This window comes from Staurois parvus, unplaced genomic scaffold, assembly GCF_062004578.1.
Source record: "Staurois parvus isolate SC_StPar_1 unplaced genomic scaffold, SC_StPar_1.0 ptg002753l, whole genome shotgun sequence".
Classification (NCBI taxonomy): domain Eukaryota; kingdom Metazoa; phylum Chordata; class Amphibia; order Anura; family Ranidae; genus Staurois; species Staurois parvus.
Genome location: NW_028320549.1, coordinates 1,222,456 through 1,242,418, shown reverse-complemented (window position 1 = coordinate 1,242,418; position 19,963 = coordinate 1,222,456). Strand labels below are relative to the sequence as shown.

Sequence of the window (19,963 nt, the reverse complement as noted above, 5' to 3'; positions counted from 1 at the left end):
TTTACAACCACTATAAAGTCAAGTATGTACCGTATTTTTCGCTCCATAAGACGTACTTTTTTACCCCCAAAAAAGGGGGGAAAATGTCAGTGCGTCTTATTTAGCGAATATGGAGCGGCCGGTCCGGTATTTCCACCGCCGCCGTGTCAGAATACCGGGCCGGCCACTCAGCTCTGCAGCAGGACCTTACCTGTTCCTCTATCCAGCGGCGTGCTGTCTTCCCGGCTTCTATAGTGTGGGCGCTCGGCTTGACAGCCGGGTGCCAAGTGCGCATGCGCAATAAGCGGTGCTCTTTGTGAATGGTAAGGAGGCACCTGGGACACAACAGGTCCCAGAAGCCGCCGGACCAATCACAAAGCGCAGCGCTTCTCGCTAATGCGCACTGGACACCCGGCTGTCAAGCCGAGCGCCCACACTATAGAAGCCGGGAAGACAGCACGCCGCTGGATAGAGGAACAGGTAAGGTCAAAGAACAACTCCGCGGAAGTAAGAGCGGGTACCTGTCAAATTCAGGTACCCGCTCCCCCCCCCCCCCCTCAAAGGTCAGCAGTCATCTCCTGTACTGTGTCCGTGGTCTCTGGTCATCTCCTGTACTGTGTCCGCAGTCTCTGGTCATCTCCTGTACTGTGTCTGCAGTCCCTGGTCATGTCCTGTACTGTCCACAGTCTCTGGTCATCTCCTGTACTGTGTCCGCAATCTCTGGCCATCTCCTGTACTATGTCCGCAGTCTCTGGTCATCTCCTGTACTGTGTCCGCAGTCTCTGGTCATCTCCTGTACTGTGTCCGCAGTCTCTGGTCATCTCCTGTACTGTGTCCGCAGTCTCTGGTCATCTCCTGTACTGTGTCCGCAGTCTCTGGTCATCTCCTGTACTGTGTCCGCAGTCCCTGGTCATCTCCTGTACTGTGTCCCCAGTCTCTGGTCATCTCCTGTACTGTGTCCGCAGTCTCTGGTCATCTCCTGTACTGTGTTCGCAATCTCTGGCCATCTCCTGTACTGTGTCTGCAGTCCCTGGTCATGTCCTGTACTGTCCACGGCCTCTGGTCATCTCCTGTACTGTGTCCGCAATCTCTGGCCATCTCCTGTACTATGTCCGCAGTCTCTGGTCATCCCTGTACTGTCCGCAGTCTCTGGTCATCTCCTGTACTGTGTCCGCAGTCTCTGGTCATCTCCTGTACTGTGTCTGCAGTCTCTGGTCATCTCCTGTACTGTGGTAATGCACAGCATTAGCTTTTTGCATTTAAGAATAAAATATGTTTTTATTAAAATTCATGAGGATATTTTTCCAACCTTGCACGGTCAGCATCTCTCTTTTTGGTTGACTAAATTCTGCTAAATTAAAAAATTTCCGTTAAGGAATAAAGCAGAAAATCCAAGCTAATGAGCAAGTACACAAATTTTATATACATACGTGATCAGTTTCATCTGACAATTTTTTTTTCCCCCATTTCTTAAATTCTGTCAGAGTTGTCTTGCGATTTACATACTTGTAGCACACTGTACAAACAGGCAGGTGACTTGATATTTTTTTTTAGTTTTGGATCCTGTGTTACCAGCCTGCTTAGAGGATACATGATCAGTCTGATGAGCCTATTTACTGTCAAATAAAGCAGACATGTCACACAAAACACTGCTATGTTGTGATAGGATATAGTGGTGTTGCTTGCCTGGCTACGCAGTGGGGCATAGGTGTGTGGATCACAACATAGGCTTGACAGAATTAAAAACCTTTGGCGAGTAAAACACTTCACTCCTACGGTATGTATTTACCCTGTGCATTTACCTCTTTGTATGGAGTTCAACTTTAATCCACAGAACCTTTAAACCGAAAAGTATATTCTGTTACATGCAGTCAGTCCCTAGGACTTTACATTGTACTTACGGCAATCTTTCTCATCAGATTTGTCCTTGCAGTCCTCGTCCCCATCACATCTCCAATTCAGGTGGATACACTTGCCATTGCCACAGCGAAACTCTTGTGCCCCGCACTGTGTCACCGCCTGAGGCTGACTTTTCAGGCCGCAGCGATCCTCAGATTCATCTGACTGATCTGCACAGTCAGCCTGTCCATCACACAGCCATTTCTCAGGAATGCAGATCCCTTTCCCACAGCGGAACTGTCCTGCTTTGCAGGTAATTACAGAGCAATCTACTTCATCGCTGTTGTCACCGCAGTTATCCACACCGTCACACACAAAACTGGTAGCAATACACAACTTGTTACTGCACTGAAATTCACCACGGGGGCAGCCTGCAGACAAAGCACAGAGATCATAAAGGGTTGGTTATATAACAAAACGTAATACACTCCAAAACTCACATGCAATATATTAGCTCACATTCTTTATTTGTATAGTCTATAGACCAGCACCAGAGTTCTTCCACAAGTTGTTAAGGGTTCCCTTTAGCAGTGATGGATTGATCACCTGCCTATTGCTGCCCACATAGTTCTGGTACCAATACCACTCAGAAGAACCACTGGAATGGGACCAGTGGAGCTTCTCCTCTTGTTTCTCAGGTAAGTGACCACTGACACCAGTGATCATGTTCACTGTCTGTAAAGAGAAGGTACCAGGGTTCTTCCACAAGTTGCTAAGGGTTCCCTTGAGCAGTGATAGACTGATCTCCTGTCTGATGGTGCCCACATAGTTCTGGTACCAATACCACTCAGAAGAACCACTGGAATGGGACCAGTGGAGCTTCTCCTCTGGTTTCTCAGGTAAGTGACCACTGACACCAGTGATCATGTTCACTGTCTGTAAAGAGAAGGTACCAGGGTTCTTCCACAAGTTGCTAAGCGTTCCCTTTAGCAGTGATGGATTGATCACCTGCCTATTGCTGCCCACATAGTTCTGGTACCAATACCACTCAGAAGAACCACTGGAATGGGACCAGTGGAGCTTCTCCTCTTGTTTCTCAGGTAAGTGACCACTGACACCAGTGATCATGTTCACTGTCTGTAAAGAGAAGGTACCAGGGTTCTTCCACAAGTTGCTAAGGGTTCCCTTGAGCAGTGATAGACTGATCTCCTGTCTGATGGTGCCCACATAGTTCTGGTACCAATACCACTCAGAAGAACCACTGGAATGGGACCAGTGGAGCTTCTCCTCTGGTTTCTCAGGTAAGTGACCACTGACACCAGTGATCATGTTCACTGTCTGTAAAGAGAAGGTACCAGGGTTCTTCCACAAGTTGCTAAGCGTTCCCTTTAGCAGTGATGGATTGATCACCTGCCTATTGCTGCCCACATAGTTCTGGTACCAATACCACTCAGAAGAACCACTGGAATGGGACCAGTGGAGCTTCTCCTCTTGTTTCTCAGGTAAGTGACCACTGACACCAGTGATCATGTTCACTGTCTGTAAAGAGAAGGTACCAGGGTTCTTCCACAAGTTGTTAAGGGTTCTCTTGAGCAGTGATGGACTGATCTCTTGTCTGATGGTGCCAACATAGTTCTGGCACAAATACCACCAGAACATGATCAGTAGAGCTTCTCCTGTCATTTCTCTGATAAGTAACCACTGACACCAATGATCGTGTCCACTTTATGTAATAAGATACTTCCCAATGAACACCAATGTATGGAGTGCCCCACATTGAAATGGGTATTTTTCCCATGGACCACTATTGTAATGGGAAGTCTTTTCATTGACCACCAGTGCAAGGAAGCCCTTCTCTCATTGACCACTAGTGCAAGAAAGCCCTTCTCTTACTGACCACCAATGTGGTTTGGCTAATGTACCATGAACTGTAAATTTCACCATTTTCTGCAGGGGTTCCCTGAGTCCTGAACATCCAGCAGACATGTCCTCTGGCATTCAGCCCATACCTATGCACGGTCTTTGTGTTTGAAAGTTGAAGGACATGTCAGTGGACTACGAGAGCACTCATCAGTGCCCCACAGTCCAACTGCAGTGGCAGACGGTACTTGTAGTTTATTCATTCACAGGAATCTTTGCATAACACTGCTGTGTGGGCTAAGCCTCACACAGCCGCATTCTTTTTAACAAGTGACAATGAGCTAGAATATGTTCAATATTCCACCCTAAATACGGGTGGAACACATAACAAGTTCCGTATGTGAACTTAGCCTTTAATCCACCACACTCTACCTGCTACTAAAATATTAATTTTGGATGGGCTGATCCTTTAACAAAGGCAAAATGATTGCAGTAATATACGGAGGTGACTCTTGGGGCTAATCCTGAAACCTCTAACACCATAAAACAAAGATATGGAACAAACATGTCCTGTACAAAAAGGACTTTAAAAGTAAACAATGCAATAAAATCTCAGGATGTTGTAATATAACATTCTTTGTACTTTGCAAGCATCAAGTAACAAAAATTGATATTCCCGTTTTATGCTAGGCCATAAATGAAGAAACCCCACAGGCAGTAACGTTACTGGGATTAGCATTGAAACCTTTCTGCACTGGGCTCAATTCCTACCAAGGACACTTTCAGAATTCATTTTGTATGTTCTCCCTGTGTCGCTTTCCTCCAGGTGCTCCTAGATCAGTGGTCTCAAAACTGTGGCTTTTTGTTTCAATTTATCTGGCTCCTGGGACACACTTCCTCCCACTGACACAAAATTTGAGGCACCATTTCTTTTGCTGACAATAATGAGGGGGTGCTATTCCTCCCACTGACACCAATGAGGGGGCGCTATTCCCCCCACTGACACCAATGAGGGGGCGCTATTCCCCCCACTGACACCAATGAGGGGGCGCTATTCCCCCCACTGACACCAATGAGGGGGCGCTATTCCCCCCACTGACACCAATGAGGGGGCGCTATTCCCCCCACTGACACCAATGAGGGGGCGCTATTCCTCCCACTGACACCAATGAAGGGGCACTATTCTTCCCACTGACACCAAAGGGGGGACACTATTCCTCCCAATGACACCAAAGGTGGGCACTATTCCTCCCACTGACACCAATGAGGGGGGCACTATTCCTCCCACTGACACCAATGAGGGGGGGCACTATTCCTCCCACTGACAACAATGAGGGGGGCACTATTCCTCCTCCTACTGACCACAGGCACCATGTAATTTGTTTACTTCCACTGAACACCAAGCCTGAGACACGGTCTACTCCCATTGCTAATGGAGTATTTTCTACTATCAAAGAATGGGTACTATTCCTCCGACTGACACCAATGAGGTGCACCATTTCTCCCACTGACACCAATGACGGGGCACTATTCCTCCCACTGACACCAATGAGGGGACACTATTCCTCCTCCTACTGACCACAGGAGCCATGTAATATTTTTTTTACTTACACTGAACGCCAAGCCTGAGATACTGTCAACTCCCATTGCTAATGGAGTATTTTCTACTACCAATGGCCACGGTACGGCTTCCCTAAAGCCTGAAGAACCCTTTACTAAGAAAATGTGGAGCCCCTGCCGTAGATCAACAATGCTAAAGCAGAACTATGGGTTAATCTGTATTCATTTAGTGTGAACACAACTTGACCCTTTGCAACATCAGTGCCAAGTCATGGGCTTCAATAACATCCAGAACTCCTATAGCTCCTCCGTAGCCAACATGCCCACACCATTATAACCACCCCACTCCACCCCTGGTCCCATACCAAAATCTTCTTTCACCTTGCCTAGTATTCCAGGAGAAGTGGTTCACCAACACATTTAGTCAACATGATGGACATGGTTAGGTACACCTTCCAAGGGTACCCAGGATCAATGGCCCAGGTGTACATCTAACCACTCCTCTCCTTGTTCCTACTCCACCGGTAACACCTAAACTGGACTTCCTGTGCATGTTAATGTGTATATTTTGTAATGGCATTAGACTGTCAGATTTCTTTGGGGACAGGGACTGATGCGAATAGTTCACACCTATAGAGATATATTAAAAACTTACAGTGTATAAATGTATATAACGAATTGACTGACTATCCTAACACTCAGAGTTTCTATAGTTTGGTGGGACATAGGCCCGGCATTCCCCATTCAGCTTGGGCCCCACAACTCTTCAGCTATTCCTCTTTATATACTCTGTGTGGCATCCCAGGCATACACGTTTATATCAAGCTTTTCCAACAGCATTCTTGTGCTCACGTCTAGCACCAATTATTTTGTGCCCTAAAATGACTCTATTCATGGAGATAACAGCGCATAGTCTGTACTTCAAGAAAGGAACATTCTATTTAAAAGCCATCGCTTATCACTGCTCTGGAATGTCAAGGTTGGTGAACAGATGAGAACAACTCTTCACGAGAAAAACTCTAATTCTATCAACTCCGGAAACAAAGGATGAGCCTGGTTTCTGTGCCGAACACACATAACATAACAAGGACCTCAGGCACAACAACAGATTTGTACATACAATCTACACAGTGATAAAAGAGGAGATTGTACACAGCCAATGTTTTCCTACTCTGCACTCTTTATAAGGTGTGCTGCAGAAATCAGAAACAATCATTCTACAATCAAAGATAGAGCTGCAGAAAGGACACAGTGACACCATGTTTAAAAGTGATAGTAAAGGCTATTTTTTTAAGATGTCATACTTACCTGCTCTGTCCAATGATATTGCACAGAACAGTCCCTTACTTCCACTTCTGGAAGAACTTCACTGGTGCTATCTGCTTCTCTCTGCTCCAGCTGCCTCCTTAGCAAGCCAATGAGGGCATCCGTGCAAGCACGTTACAAAGCCAGGCTGTGTGCATCCATAGGCACACACAGTGCAGGTAAGCCATGCCCCCCCTTCCCTTTCACAGAAGTTTGACAAACAGAAGTGGGAGCCTATAGGTGCCGCTGCTCTCAGTGTCTTTTGTGAGTCCAGGAAGTGAGGGGAGCGGTGCTGCAGCCGGGACAGAGCTGAAGAAGTGACAAGAGTCACTGGGGGGGGGGGGGTTAGGTAGAATGGTTAGTGGGGCTGTTTTCTACCTTAATGCAGGGAATGCATTAGGATAAAAAGCATTTTGACTTTAGAACCACTTTAACTCCTGGTAGAAACTTTTTTTTTTTTATTGCCACACCTTTATCTTTCTGGGACAAATTTATAAGAAAATTTGCATAGCAACCTGTCCAATGAAAGTGTGTGTACGTTCTGTGGGAATGGGGTCAAACATCTTCATCAAGTAGATTTTTATTAAGAATGTCTTAGGACATTTTTCCATTCATCCTTCCTTCAATGATATGAAGTTTCCAGTACCATATGCTGAAAAACAGCCCCACACCATGATGTTCCCACCTCCATGCTTCACTGTAGTATGGTGTTTTTGGGGTGATATGCAGTGCTATTTAACCTCCAAACAAGGCGTGTATTATGGCATCCAAAGAGTTCAATTTTGGTCTCATCTGATCAGACTATAATGTCCCAGTATTTCATAGGCTTGTTTAAATGTTTTGCAGCAAACTTTAGTCTTGCATGGTGAGCGCGCATACAGGCCATGGCCGTTAACTGCTAATTCCAGGTCTTTTTGAAGCTCTCCACAAGTCGTCCTTGGCTCTTGGACAACTCTCTTGATAATTCTTTTCACTCCTCTTGTCAGAAATCTTGTGAGAAGCACCTGGTTGGGGCCGGTTTATGGTGAAACGATGTTCTTTCCACTCCTGGATTATGGCCCCAACAGTGCTCACTGGAACATTCAGAAGTTTAGAAATCCTTCTGTAACCAATGCCATCAGTATGTTTTGCAACAATAAGGTTGCGAAGGTCTTGAGAGAGCTCTTTGCTTTTACCAATCATGAGATCTTTCTCGTGTGACACCTTTTTATAGGCCATCAGTTGAGATTAAACCAGTTGATATTAATTTGCACTGACAAGGGGCAGAATTGCTTTTTAATTACTGATAGATTTCAGCTGGTGTCTTGGCTTTCCATGCCTTTATGCACCTTCCTTTTTTCATGTGTTCAATACTTTATCCCTGTGTCATTCCATTTTATTCCACATAACGCAATTTCAGAACTTATTTGTTTTAGTTTATTCATATGTATGGATTGCATGGGTTGTTACCAACATGCAGTGAAACTTTCATGTCAATAGCACCTTTAGAAACATATTTACCTAGAAAAATGGTGAATCAATATTTATTTTACCCGCTGTATGCCAGGAGGCATGGCTCCCCCTATTCATAGAACTGTAGAAGTAAAGAGGCAATTGTAAGATCTCACACATGCACAGAAATCTTCAGACTGAATGGAGGAAAGTAATGTGATGTCAATACCCCAGGACTCCATTCATAGAACATCATGTAAATAAAGACCTGGCACCAGATCTCTGTCTGCATGTGCCAGATCTAGCACTGCTTTGAGGGTCGGACTGCAGGACCTGGAAGAAAAAGCCGACCTGTGAATTAAAAGCAGAGTTCCATTCACTCTGTAAAAAGATAAATGTGTATATATATATATATATATATATATATATATATATATATACTGGTCATATGTCCTCCATCATTGATATAAGACAACAGATTTGTCTTATGAACTGTTTCTGTGTGGACCTCATAATATGATGAGACAGCAAATATTACTGTAAGTCTGCCCATTTCAAGAGGAAATTCACTACGCCCATCTTCTTTTTTAAAGCGGAGTTCACCCAAAGGGGAAGTTCTGCTTTAAAGATTGGTCCCCCGCTCCCCATTAAGGATTAGCACCTTTGGGGATATATATATATATATATATATATATATATATATATATATATATATATATATAAATAAATAAAAATATACTTTTCCCGAAGCAACTAACCGTTCTTTTCCAGAGAGATGCATTTATGTGGATAAAGATATTTGTTACAGAAGACAGAAATCCAGCTGAAAACTTGTAAATATCTCTGATGGGGGGCACAGTCTCTGATGGGGGTGCTGCTTCAGATTGAGTGCGGCTTAGAAGGAGTGCATAGAAGAAGCAGTTAAACACAGCAATCTAATTATGCCTTCTCTACTTTCACAGGTAAATGCACCTTTCTCCTACCTCCACTCTTAACTCCAAAAGGCATTGACTCCTGCTATATTCAGAACAAATGGTGTATTTATCTTTGTGTATGTTGACCAGTTCTCACCTCCAGCTGCACCCGTTTTATGATTGTGTCTGCTTCCTGAGAGAAACATCCCCCACTACTCACTTGATCCTTATCAGCTTCTAATTGGGGTGGAGTTGAATGCTCATTTGAGCATCTCCCTATAAATTTAGATCAGCTCATGGGGGAGATCTCTGATGGGGGGCACAGTCTCTGATGGGGGTGCTGCTTCAGATTGAGTGCGGCTTAGAAGTGCATAGAAGAAGCAGTTAAACACAGCAGTTGAACTTAAGCAGCAGGAAGACACAACAGCAAGAAGCTCTACTGCATGCTGGAAGACTGCAAGCAAACACCCTGGGAAACCTCTTACATGCCTGAGACCCACTCTGTGTACCTTTATATAATAAGCCCCTCTTCTCCTTATATTACTATCCTCTGTTCCCAAATCTCATTTCTTTACCCCTCTGCTCCACACCACAACCTGTACATCTCCCCCTCACTGCTATCATCTCCCTACTATTGCTCTCTTCACCTCCCCAAAATGCCTCTTCCACTCCTCCTTCTCATTTTCCTCTCCTCCATTCCCAAAATCCATTCACTATATCCCTCTGCCCCTCCCAAACAATTGTATATTGTGTCCTCACTGCTTCCCTCACCCCTCTATGGCACCCACCACCTCCTCCTATTACTCCACTCTCCACTGACCCCAACACCTCCACTAGTAGTTTCTCACGCTCCTGCACCTCACGCTCCCATGCCACCTTTCTCAACCTTCTCCTCCTCCTAGCCGCGGGGGACATCTCCCCGAATCCTGGCCCTCCACCTCCCTCACCCGCTCAACACCCTCCCACCTCCACGTCCTACTGCAACCCCCACAACTTAGTATCTGTCCCCCTGCTCCCTAAAATGTCCCCCCCATTTTCATGTGCACTCCTGAACGCCCGATCGGTGTGCAACAAGCTTACCGCCATCCACGACCTCTTTGTTTCCCGCACCCTCAACCTCCTAGCGATCACGGAAACCTGGATCCAGCCCACTGACTCTACATCCCCTGCTGCACTCTCCTACGGAGGTCTCACCTGGACCCACTCACCCAGGCCTAAAGGTGGTGGGGTTGGTCTGCTCCTGTCACCGCAGAGCACCTTCCGAGTCCTCCCAAACCCCCCCTCCCTATCCTTCTCCTCCTTCGAGGCCCACTGCGTCCGACTATTCTCCCCAACCCCCCTGAAGATTGCTGTGATATACCGGCCTCCTGGATCCATACCCCGCTTCCTGGATGACTTCTCCTCCTGGCTACCCTTCTTCCTCTCCTCTGAGTTACCCACCATCATCCTTGGGGATTTCAACATCCCTGTCAACCTCGACAACCCAGACACAGCCCGTCTCCTCCACCTAACCTCCTCCTTTGCACTTGCACAGTGCATACAATCCACCACCCACTCTGACGGAAATATACTGGACCTTGTCTTCTCCAACCGCTGCACTCCCCACAACCTCACTAACACCCCCTTCCCTCTCTCTGACCACAACCTGATCACCTTCTCTATCTCCTCGTCCTCCAACGCCTACCCCTCCAAATGTCACACTACTACCAGCCGTAACCTCCGCAACCTTAACCCTGCCTCCCTCCACTCTGCAGCTGATCAACTCCACGACCGCATCCTCCCCTGTCCTGCCCCGACTTGGCTATGACCGCCTACAACAATGCGCTCTCAACAGCCCTTGACTCACTAGCGCCTTTAACCACACGCAACATCAGACCCCGACCGCTCCAGCCCTGGCAGACTGATCACACCAAAACCCTCAAACGACAAAGTCGTGCCCTGGAGCGACTATGGCGCAAAACCAAATCCCAACAAGCCTTCACCCGCTACAAATCTGCCTTCCGCACCTACACCTCCTCCCTCCATGCTGCCAAACAGGCCTACTTCTTGACCCTCATCAAGGCCCTCTCCTCCAATCCTCGCCGACTCTTCTCTGCCTTCAACTCTCTACTCTCTCCACCCCCACCTCCACCCAGCACATCACTCTCTGCCCTTGAGATTGCCAATCACTTCAAAAACAAGATTGACACAATTCGCAAGGACATTGCCGCAACTCACACACCCTCTCAACCCGTCCCCTCTCACACAGCTACCCCCTTATCCCCCCTCCCCCTCGACATAACCCGCAGGAACTTCGTCGCTGCTCAAACTCTCTCCAACCCCCTTCACCCTCACTCAGCTACCCCCTCATCACCCCTCTCCCACGGCCCCACCACTGCTCTGACCTCCTCTTCCACCCCACCCTACATTCCTCATACTGAAGCTCCCCCCACACTCCGCACCTTTGACCTTACTACCATCGAGGAAGTCTCCAAGATCCTCTCTGATGCCCACCTCACCACCTGCCCCCTCGACCCTATCCCCTCACAACTCCTACGACCTTCCTCCTCCTCCATCCTACGCTCCCTCGCCCACATCTTCAATCTCTCCCTCTCCTCAGGCACTTTCCCTCCCCTCTGAAACATGCACACATCACCCCCATACTTAAAAAGCCCTCCCTGGACCCGAACAACCTCAGACCCATCTCCCTGCTCCCATTTACATCTAAACTCCTCGAGCGCCTAGTCTACACCCGCCTATGCTCTCACCTCAACGACAACAACCTCCTCAATCCCCTACAGTCCGGCTTCCGTCCCCTACACTCCACCGAAACTGCCTTACTCAAACTCTCCAACGACCTGCTAACCTCCAAAGCTAATGGCCACTACAGGGGGTGGTCAACCTTCTACACAGTCGACCACCCCCTCCTCCTCAAAAAACTACACTCCCTCGGCCTCAGAGATTCTGCTCTCTCCTGGCTCTCATCCTACCTGTCACAACGCTCCTTCAGCGTTACCTATAATGCTACCACCTCCCCCTCACTCCCCCTCTCTGTTGGGGTCCCTCAAGGCTCTGTCCTCGGGCCCCTTCTCTTCTCCATCTACACCTCCTCCCTTGGCCAACTCATACACTCTCACGGCTTCAACTACCACCTCTATGCCGACGACACACAAATCTATCTCTCAACCCCCCACCTCACCCCCTTGGTCTCAGCCCGAATCACACACCTACTGAGCGACATATCAGACTGGATGTCGCTCCACTTCCTTAAATTGAACCTCTCCAAAACCGAGTTTCTTGTCTTCCCCCCAGCCCGGACACCACCCCCCATTGATTTCTCCGTCACATCCAACAACGCTACCATCAAACCCGCCCTGCAGGTCAGAGTACTGGGTGTCATTCTGGACTCCAACCTATCCTTCCAGCCCCAAGTCCAATCTTTAACAAACTCGTGCAGACTCCACCTCCGCAACATCGCCAAAATCCGCACGTTCCTAACCCCAGAAACCACTAAACAGCTCATCCACTCTCTCATCATATCACGACTCGACTACTGCAACTCCCTCCTCACTGGCCTGCCTCGCCGCTGGCTATCCCCGCTTCAGTTGATCCTGAATACGGCTGCCAGACTCATTCTCCTTTCCAACCGCTCTGTCTCCTCCACCCCCCTCTGCCAATCCCTCCACTGGCTTCTGATTGCGCAACGGATCAAATTCAAAATCCTAACGCTGACGTACAAAGCTGTCCACCATACTGCCCCGAACTACATCACTGACCTAATATCCAAGTACCGCCCAGCACGCACACTCCGCTCCTCACAAGACCTCCTTCTCTCTAGTTCCCTGGTCTCCTCCTCCCATGCCCGCCTCCAGGACTTCTCCAGGGTGTCACCCATCCTCTGGAACTCCCTGCCCCAACCCATCAGATTATCACCTACTCTCCTCTCCTTTAGGCGCACCCTGAAAACCCATCTCTTCAGGGAAGCCTACCCCACCCCCTGCTAACTTGCCGACCTCCTCCACTCTTCCTACCACTCCATCCCCCACAGCTATCTCCTCCTGTGCCACCACCCCCTCCCTCCTAGATTGTAAGCTCGAAAGAGCAGGGCCCTCGAACCCCTCGTGTATCACATTGTATTGGTATTGTTCTGTCACATGTTCTGTCCCGCTTTGTAATGTACAGCGCTGAGTGAACTATTGGCGCTTTATAAATACTGTATAATAATAATAATAATAAAATATTACAATGAACAACAACCCACAAAGTTCCATTTAATATACTTCATATCAAGCATAGAGATACTCTACTGTCCAGCATATGTCCGATCTATAATATGCACCTAGGTAGCTTCCATGCATGCAATAATGTGAGTTATGGTCTATACCTGTGCTCCCATATTAATTACAGGAAGAAAACTACTCTCCCAGCCAAAATAACTTCCCTTGAAATAGTTTACTGGAGAGGTTTCTGATTGGCTGACCAAACACTTTTGATCTTACATGAAAAGACTTCACTTGTCCTTACTATAGATAACAACTGAGGTCACTATAGTGTTAGGTAATCAAGTTATCCTTTCACCATATAATATCCCCTTGAGTCTAATTACCATCAATAAATACTTCTTGTATGGTCAAATCACATACAATGTACCCTTTGGAATGTCTAATTAGATAAACAGGCTATTCCCCAAATACCAAGGTGACCTGCATAAAATTAACATAGCAAAGTCCTTTTGATGTGTAAAGTCGTCTTGGCACTGACCTGTCCCATAATGAACAGTGTGCCTGTCTGTCTGTCTCTCTCTCTCTCTCTATATGACACTAAAATCTCATCGTATACCATTACTGTATCAATCCATTTCACATACATTTTGTCCCGAGTGCTTTGTCCTGTGCCCTGCCTGCATTTTTACTGTTCTTTCTGTCTGGAAACTGAGAAACGTCCATGGCATCCAAAAATCGTCCCTTTAGGTCAAAAGCGGTTTTAGACCGGCTAGAGAACAGCGATAGTAAATCAGAACCACTTGCAGAATTGAGTGATAATGATTTGTGGGGAAATTCGTCATCAGACACTGAAAACGATTTTGCTCAGTGATGTGCGAACTTGGCGCTATATTTCAAATTTCAGTTTTTTTGGTTTGATTACATTATTGAATTAAATTTATTATTATTATATTATTTTTTATGATTATATATTATATTATAATTTATGATTTCGTGTTTCAAATTTTATCATACCCAGGATGTTTACTAGACTCTTGTTTGGACAGATTTCAGTGAGTTATTCCTAAGAATTATAGACCTGCAATAAAAAAACAACATATTTCCATGCAAAAAAATGAGCCGCTTTGAGCACAGAAATACTGACATAATCAGACCGCTCGGGAGGTTAATGTGTGTTGCTGCACATTTTCTGGCACAATTTGCATTTTTCATGTGCATTTTTGATGGATTTTACATTTTTTGTTTTAGCCAACGACAAGCTATGTGTTGATGCTACTAGGAGGAGGTGTCTGTTTTCATGCAGGAAAACACAGCAAAAACCATGTAAAAAGCTCACGTATATGCATTTTGGTTACACTGAAGTCTATGGGGCCATAAACACACTGTGCTGCATGTAAAAGTCTCTCCACCTTTCCAAAAAAAAAAATGCATGGTAGAAAACAGCAGAGATGTCAACGGGATGCATAAGAAATCAGGTTAAATAGACTGTCGTGTGTTTCTGCAGATCTGCAAACACACTAAAAAAACATGCATAAATGTGAACCTAGCCTTAATGCCTGAATGAAGTTTTGCAACTTTGACATATGTTTGTAAAACTGTACATATCATTGCAATCACACCAGCAAGATCCTGCGTACAAAGTGCGTGGGTCTGTTAGATTCTGCTAAAAAAAGTTTGAACTGGAGTCCTTCTTTAAAGCTCCTATCCATGGGCTGGGTGATCCCTCCCAGAGGAGGGCTGGTTGATGTCACTCATGTACTGGGCTGTGGCTGGGTAAAGGCGATTTCCTTTACTAGGTTCACTTCATTGTTAGTGATACAACTTTGCTCTGTTTTCTGGGACAGATCTCATCGTTTTTATTCTATCATTACCCTGGACTGGCTGGAGAAGGAATGTTTCCTGGCACAGCCCACCTACAGCCGCAGGACAGATCGTAAACAGACAGGCACCACTGAAAGAAGCTGTCCCAAACAAGAACAGCCAGGTAATCTATCCATGCATTGTCTGCGTTATTAGGGCGGTTCACCATGAATCGCATAGGGATGAGCTGTGCGTTTCTCATGCGATCTGGGTGCAGTGTGATTTTAGCCCATTTATTTAAATGGGCTGAAATCTCGCCAGACCGCAGCAAAAGTAGTGCTGCGTGCAAAACGCAGAGCACCCAGATCATGTGATACTGTACCATGCAATCCGGTGCACGAAAAGCACTGCATTTGGGGTGTCGTTAGCATTCCACTGACACCCGCTGCAGAATGGAAGTGCAGCGTGTTTTGAATGTTGCGCAGGAAACGTGAACAGGTCCTTATTTATTTATTACAGGTACTTAGTACAAGCCATTTTTTAAAGTCTAGAAATAATCAAGTTCAAATGTTTGTGGAAATACTTATCCAGACCGGAGGACGGTGCGAAAGGTTATCCATCCGTGATACACTGGAGAGAGATTGATACAGGAGGAAGGAGACCCCAGGAGGGGAAAAAGGGAGATCTATCCATCCATCCATTCCTGACAAGCATCAGTCACATTCACTGCAGAGACCCCAGGTGGATTAAGATCCAATTACAACCATTTATTTGCCATTCGGAAAACCCCATACAGGAGGATTATTTCATCAGTCCTGTAAGGACAAAAAGCCAGTTTTGCCTATTTAGTTAGGCAAAACTTAAGGTGAGCGCATATTAAGACCACACTGCACTTGGATTGTAGGAGAAGTATTTCACCATTGCAATTTACATTGGAAGAGGACTTTTATGTGCACATATTTATTGATTTCCGCAAACCATTAGATTTCACAAATGATCACAAGCACAGTTATGTGTTATCATTTTTATATGATGTTATAGGCAATAGATGATCAATTCCTGCATCATATATTAGATTTTATATTTTATTGTTTAATTTTCATTTATTGATATGGTTTATCAATTGATTTGGAAATCATAACACAAACTATTACAGTTAATTTATATAGGAGCGCGGCACTATTAGTACATTTATCTTTTAGTCACAGAACACTGTTTATTGAGTTGGTGTGAGTGTCAGCGAACCACAGGTGTATTACATTTTGTTTGTCACTTTATATAGACAATCAATTGGAATATTTTAGACTCTCATCATAGTAGCTCACAAGTATATATATATATGTTTCATTATTACTTATATAGTGCAGTCAATTTACGCAGCACTTTACATATATATTGTACATTCTCATCACTCCCTAACCCTCAAGGGGTGTACAATCGAAGGTCCCTAACTTACATACATACACATACTAGGGCCAATTTAGACAGGATCCAATTAACCTACCAGCATGTCTTTGGAGTGTAGGAGGAAATCTAAGTACCTGGAGGAAACCCACACAGGCACAGAAAGAACATGCAAACTCCAGGTGGTGCCGTGGTTGGGATTTGAACCAACAGCCCTAGTACTGCCAGGCGGAAGTGCTAACCATTTAGCCACTGTGCCAAACTGGATTTAATATAAGTAGTGGAAAGAAGTGGGCATGTGCAGCTCAGAATAACTAACATTGTACAGTATGTACCCAAAAATGTAGAAATGGGTTTCATCTACTTTTTATAGATCAACCCCATTGATCTCTACATAGTAGAATACTCCTGTCCACATAGATGTCTGTAAAGGATGCTCAGGGGAATTCAATAGATCCCTACTGTCACTTTTCTGGTGCTATTGCCCTTTAGTCCCTAGCTTACACTCATACATACACATACCAGACAGGATCCAATTAACCTACCAGCATGTCTTTGGAGTGTGGGAGGAAACCGGAGTACCCGGGGGAAACCCGCACAGGGAGCACATGCAAACTCCACGTAGGTGGTGCCGTGGTTGGGATTCGAATCGATGACCCTAGTACTGCCAGGGAGAAGTGCTAACCATCTAGCCACTGTGCTGACGCACTTATTCTTAATTATTGATACGCTGCCAAAACCAGACAATTCATTGTACATCTCCGAACAATTCATGGGAGCAAAGCAGCTAAAAATGTAGAACCCTCCTGCAACCTGGGCCACCAAACCTCTACAAACATGACAGCCATCTGAAGAAATCAGATTTAGAGTTAAACTTTCATTTATCATAATCTGACCATACACCTTACAATCTAATTGTACAATTTCCTTTAGCAACTATATAGCACGGGAACCTGACAGACTGGATACAAATTATCTGGCTTTTTTTTTAAAGTCAATAACAAGGCAATATATTGAATTTTACCAATCTTGCATGTGGCGGCTGCATTCGTTTTTTTTTTAGGCCTTTTCCCTTTATTATCACCTGGTCATCAAGCCAGTAACATACTTCCTTGTCTTAGGGTGTCTCCACTACAATGGAGGAGCAACGGAGACACCTCTGGACAGCAGCGTTGTCAGTCTGAGGAGAAGGTAGTGGAACACTAGTAGATTTAGATGGACTTGACCAGGGGTCTCCAAACTTTTGAAAGAAAGGGCCAGTCTACTGCCCTCCAAACTTTTTTTGGGGGGGTAGAGGACTGTTGCCAGTGAAAATGCAACAAAATGCCCCAGCGACAGTGGGAGTAAAAAGTGCCATAGGCTTGGTGGTCAGTGGGATAAAAAACAACAACAGCATTGGTGTCAGAGGGAGTAATTGTGCCCCACCATTGGTGTCAGTGGGAGTAATAGTACCCCACCATTGGTGTCAGTGGGTGTAATAGTACCCCACCATTGGTGTCAGTGGGTGTAATAGTACCCCACCATTGGTGTCAGTGGGTGTAATAGTACCCCACCATTGGTGTCAGTGGGAGTAATAGTACCCCATCATTGGTGTCAGTGGGAGTAATAATGCCCCATCATTGGTGTCAGTGGGAGTAATAGTGCCCCATCATTGGTGTCAGTGGGAGTAATAGTGCCCCATCATTGGTGTCAGTGGGAGTAATAGTACCCCATCATTGGTGTCAATGGGAGTAATAGTGCCCCATCATTGGTGTCAATGGGAGTAATAGTACCCCATCATTGGTGTCAGTGGAAGTAATAATGTCCCATCATTGGTGTCAGTGGGAGTAATAGCACCCCATCATTGGTGTCAGTGGGAGGAACAGTGCCCAATCATTGGTGTCAGTGGGAGGAACAGTGCCCAATCATTGGTGTCAGTGGGAAAACTAGTTCCCCCTTTCTAGTGTGGGTGGGAGGAATAGTACCCAGTCTTTAGTGTCAGTGGAAGGAATAGTGTCTTAAGGGCTAAATAAAAGCAAGCAAAAGTGTCACATTCGGCCTGCAGGCTGCAGTTTGGAGACCCCTGGACTTGACAAACAATTGTAGCCAACTAACACTTTATAAGCAATTACAGTGACAGGTTTTTTTCCTTTTGGCATAAAGGTTTTACGTAAAAGAATAAAAGGTTATCATTGTAACCACCCCTGTCAGTAGTAAATGGTTTGTCTCAACCTTTCAAATGCTACATTGTTTGGACAGCTTGGTCTGTTAAAGAAAAGTGAAAAACAACAGACTTACTGGCAGGATCACCAGGTGAAAATAAAGAGAAAAGGCCCATAAAAAGAAAACGAAAGCAGCCATCACACCTAAGAATTGGTAAGCTGATATATAGTACAGATTTGTTTTTGGGTTTAATGCCACTTTAACTAGTTGCCGACCGCAGATAGCCGAATGACGGCTTCACTGCGGCCGGCCAGTTCTGGGTGGACGTCATATGACGTCCCCCCAGAACGCGCTCTCCTGCGCGCCCCAGGGGGCGCGCACCCGGCGATCTCCGTGATCGCTGTGTCCTACGGACACAGCTGATCACGTGATGTGGTAAAAGGCCGATCCCAGCGGCCTTTTACCACGTGATCAGCGGTGTCCAATGACACGCTGATCACAGGGAAATGCAAGTGCCGGTTCTCGGCTGCACTTTCCTCGCGCTGTCAGATCGTGAGGAAAGTACTGCCGAGAACCGGCAGTTGTCACAGCGGGGATCGGCACCGATCATCAGGACACTGATGATCAGTGCCCTGATGATCGGTGCCCAGCAGTGCCACCCGCAAGTTCCGCCCACCTGTGCCCAGCAGTGCGCCCACTAGCTCCGCCCACCTGTGCCCAGCAGATCACCCACCTGTGCCCAGCAGTGCACCCACCTGTGCCACTCTGCAGTGTGACACCTGTGCCCAGAAGTGCCACCTACCTGTGCCCAGAAGTGCCACCCACCTGTGCCCACCCACCTGTGCCCACCAGTGCCACCCACCTGTGCCCACCCACCAGTGCAGCCAGTCAGTGCCACCAGTCAGTGCCCAGGGGTTGTGCCAGTCAGTGCCGCCAGTCAGTGCCCAGCAGTGATGCCAGTCAGTGCCGTCTATCAGTACCCATAATCAGTGTCACCTATCAGTGCTGCATATTAGTGCCGCCTATCCGTGACACCTCATTAGTGCTGTCTATCAGTGCCGCCTATCCGTGCCACCTCAGTACTGCCTATCAGTGCCCTTTAGTGCTGCCTATCAGTGCCCATCAGTGCCGCCTATCAGTGCCCATCAGTTCTGCCTCATCAACGCACATCAGTGAAGGAGAAAAAATACCTGTTTGAAAAATTTTATAATAGAAACAAAGAAAAAAATTTTTTTTTTCAAATTTTTTGCACTTTTTTTATATATAGCGCAAAAAGTAAAGCGCCCAGTGGCAATTAAATACCACCAAAAGAAAGCTCTATTTGTGAGAAAAAAATGATCAAAATTTCATATGGGTACAATGTTGCATGACCGTGCAATTGTCAATCAAAGTGCGGCAGCGCTGAAAGCTGAAAATTGGCCTGGTAAGGAAGGGGGTATAAGTGCCTGGTAGGCAAGTGGTTAAAAGGATAAGTTCACCTTTGGAACATTTTACATGTTCCACCCGTTTTTAGGGTGGAACATGTAA

General features: G+C 46.1%; 1 protein-coding gene across 1 annotated transcript in view; it reads right to left on the bottom strand.

The window, feature by feature from the left end:
- The window catches only part of LRP8 (LDL receptor related protein 8), a 347,550-nt gene that overhangs the window by 74,873 nt on the left and 252,714 nt on the right, over positions 1 to 19,963 (bottom strand). Inside the window, exon 5 of the mRNA XM_089666537.1 lies at positions 1,881 to 2,249. Coding sequence (XP_089522663.1) covers positions 1,881 to 2,249 — 369 coding nt within the window. The remainder of the gene's footprint in view (positions 1 to 1,880; positions 2,250 to 19,963) is intronic.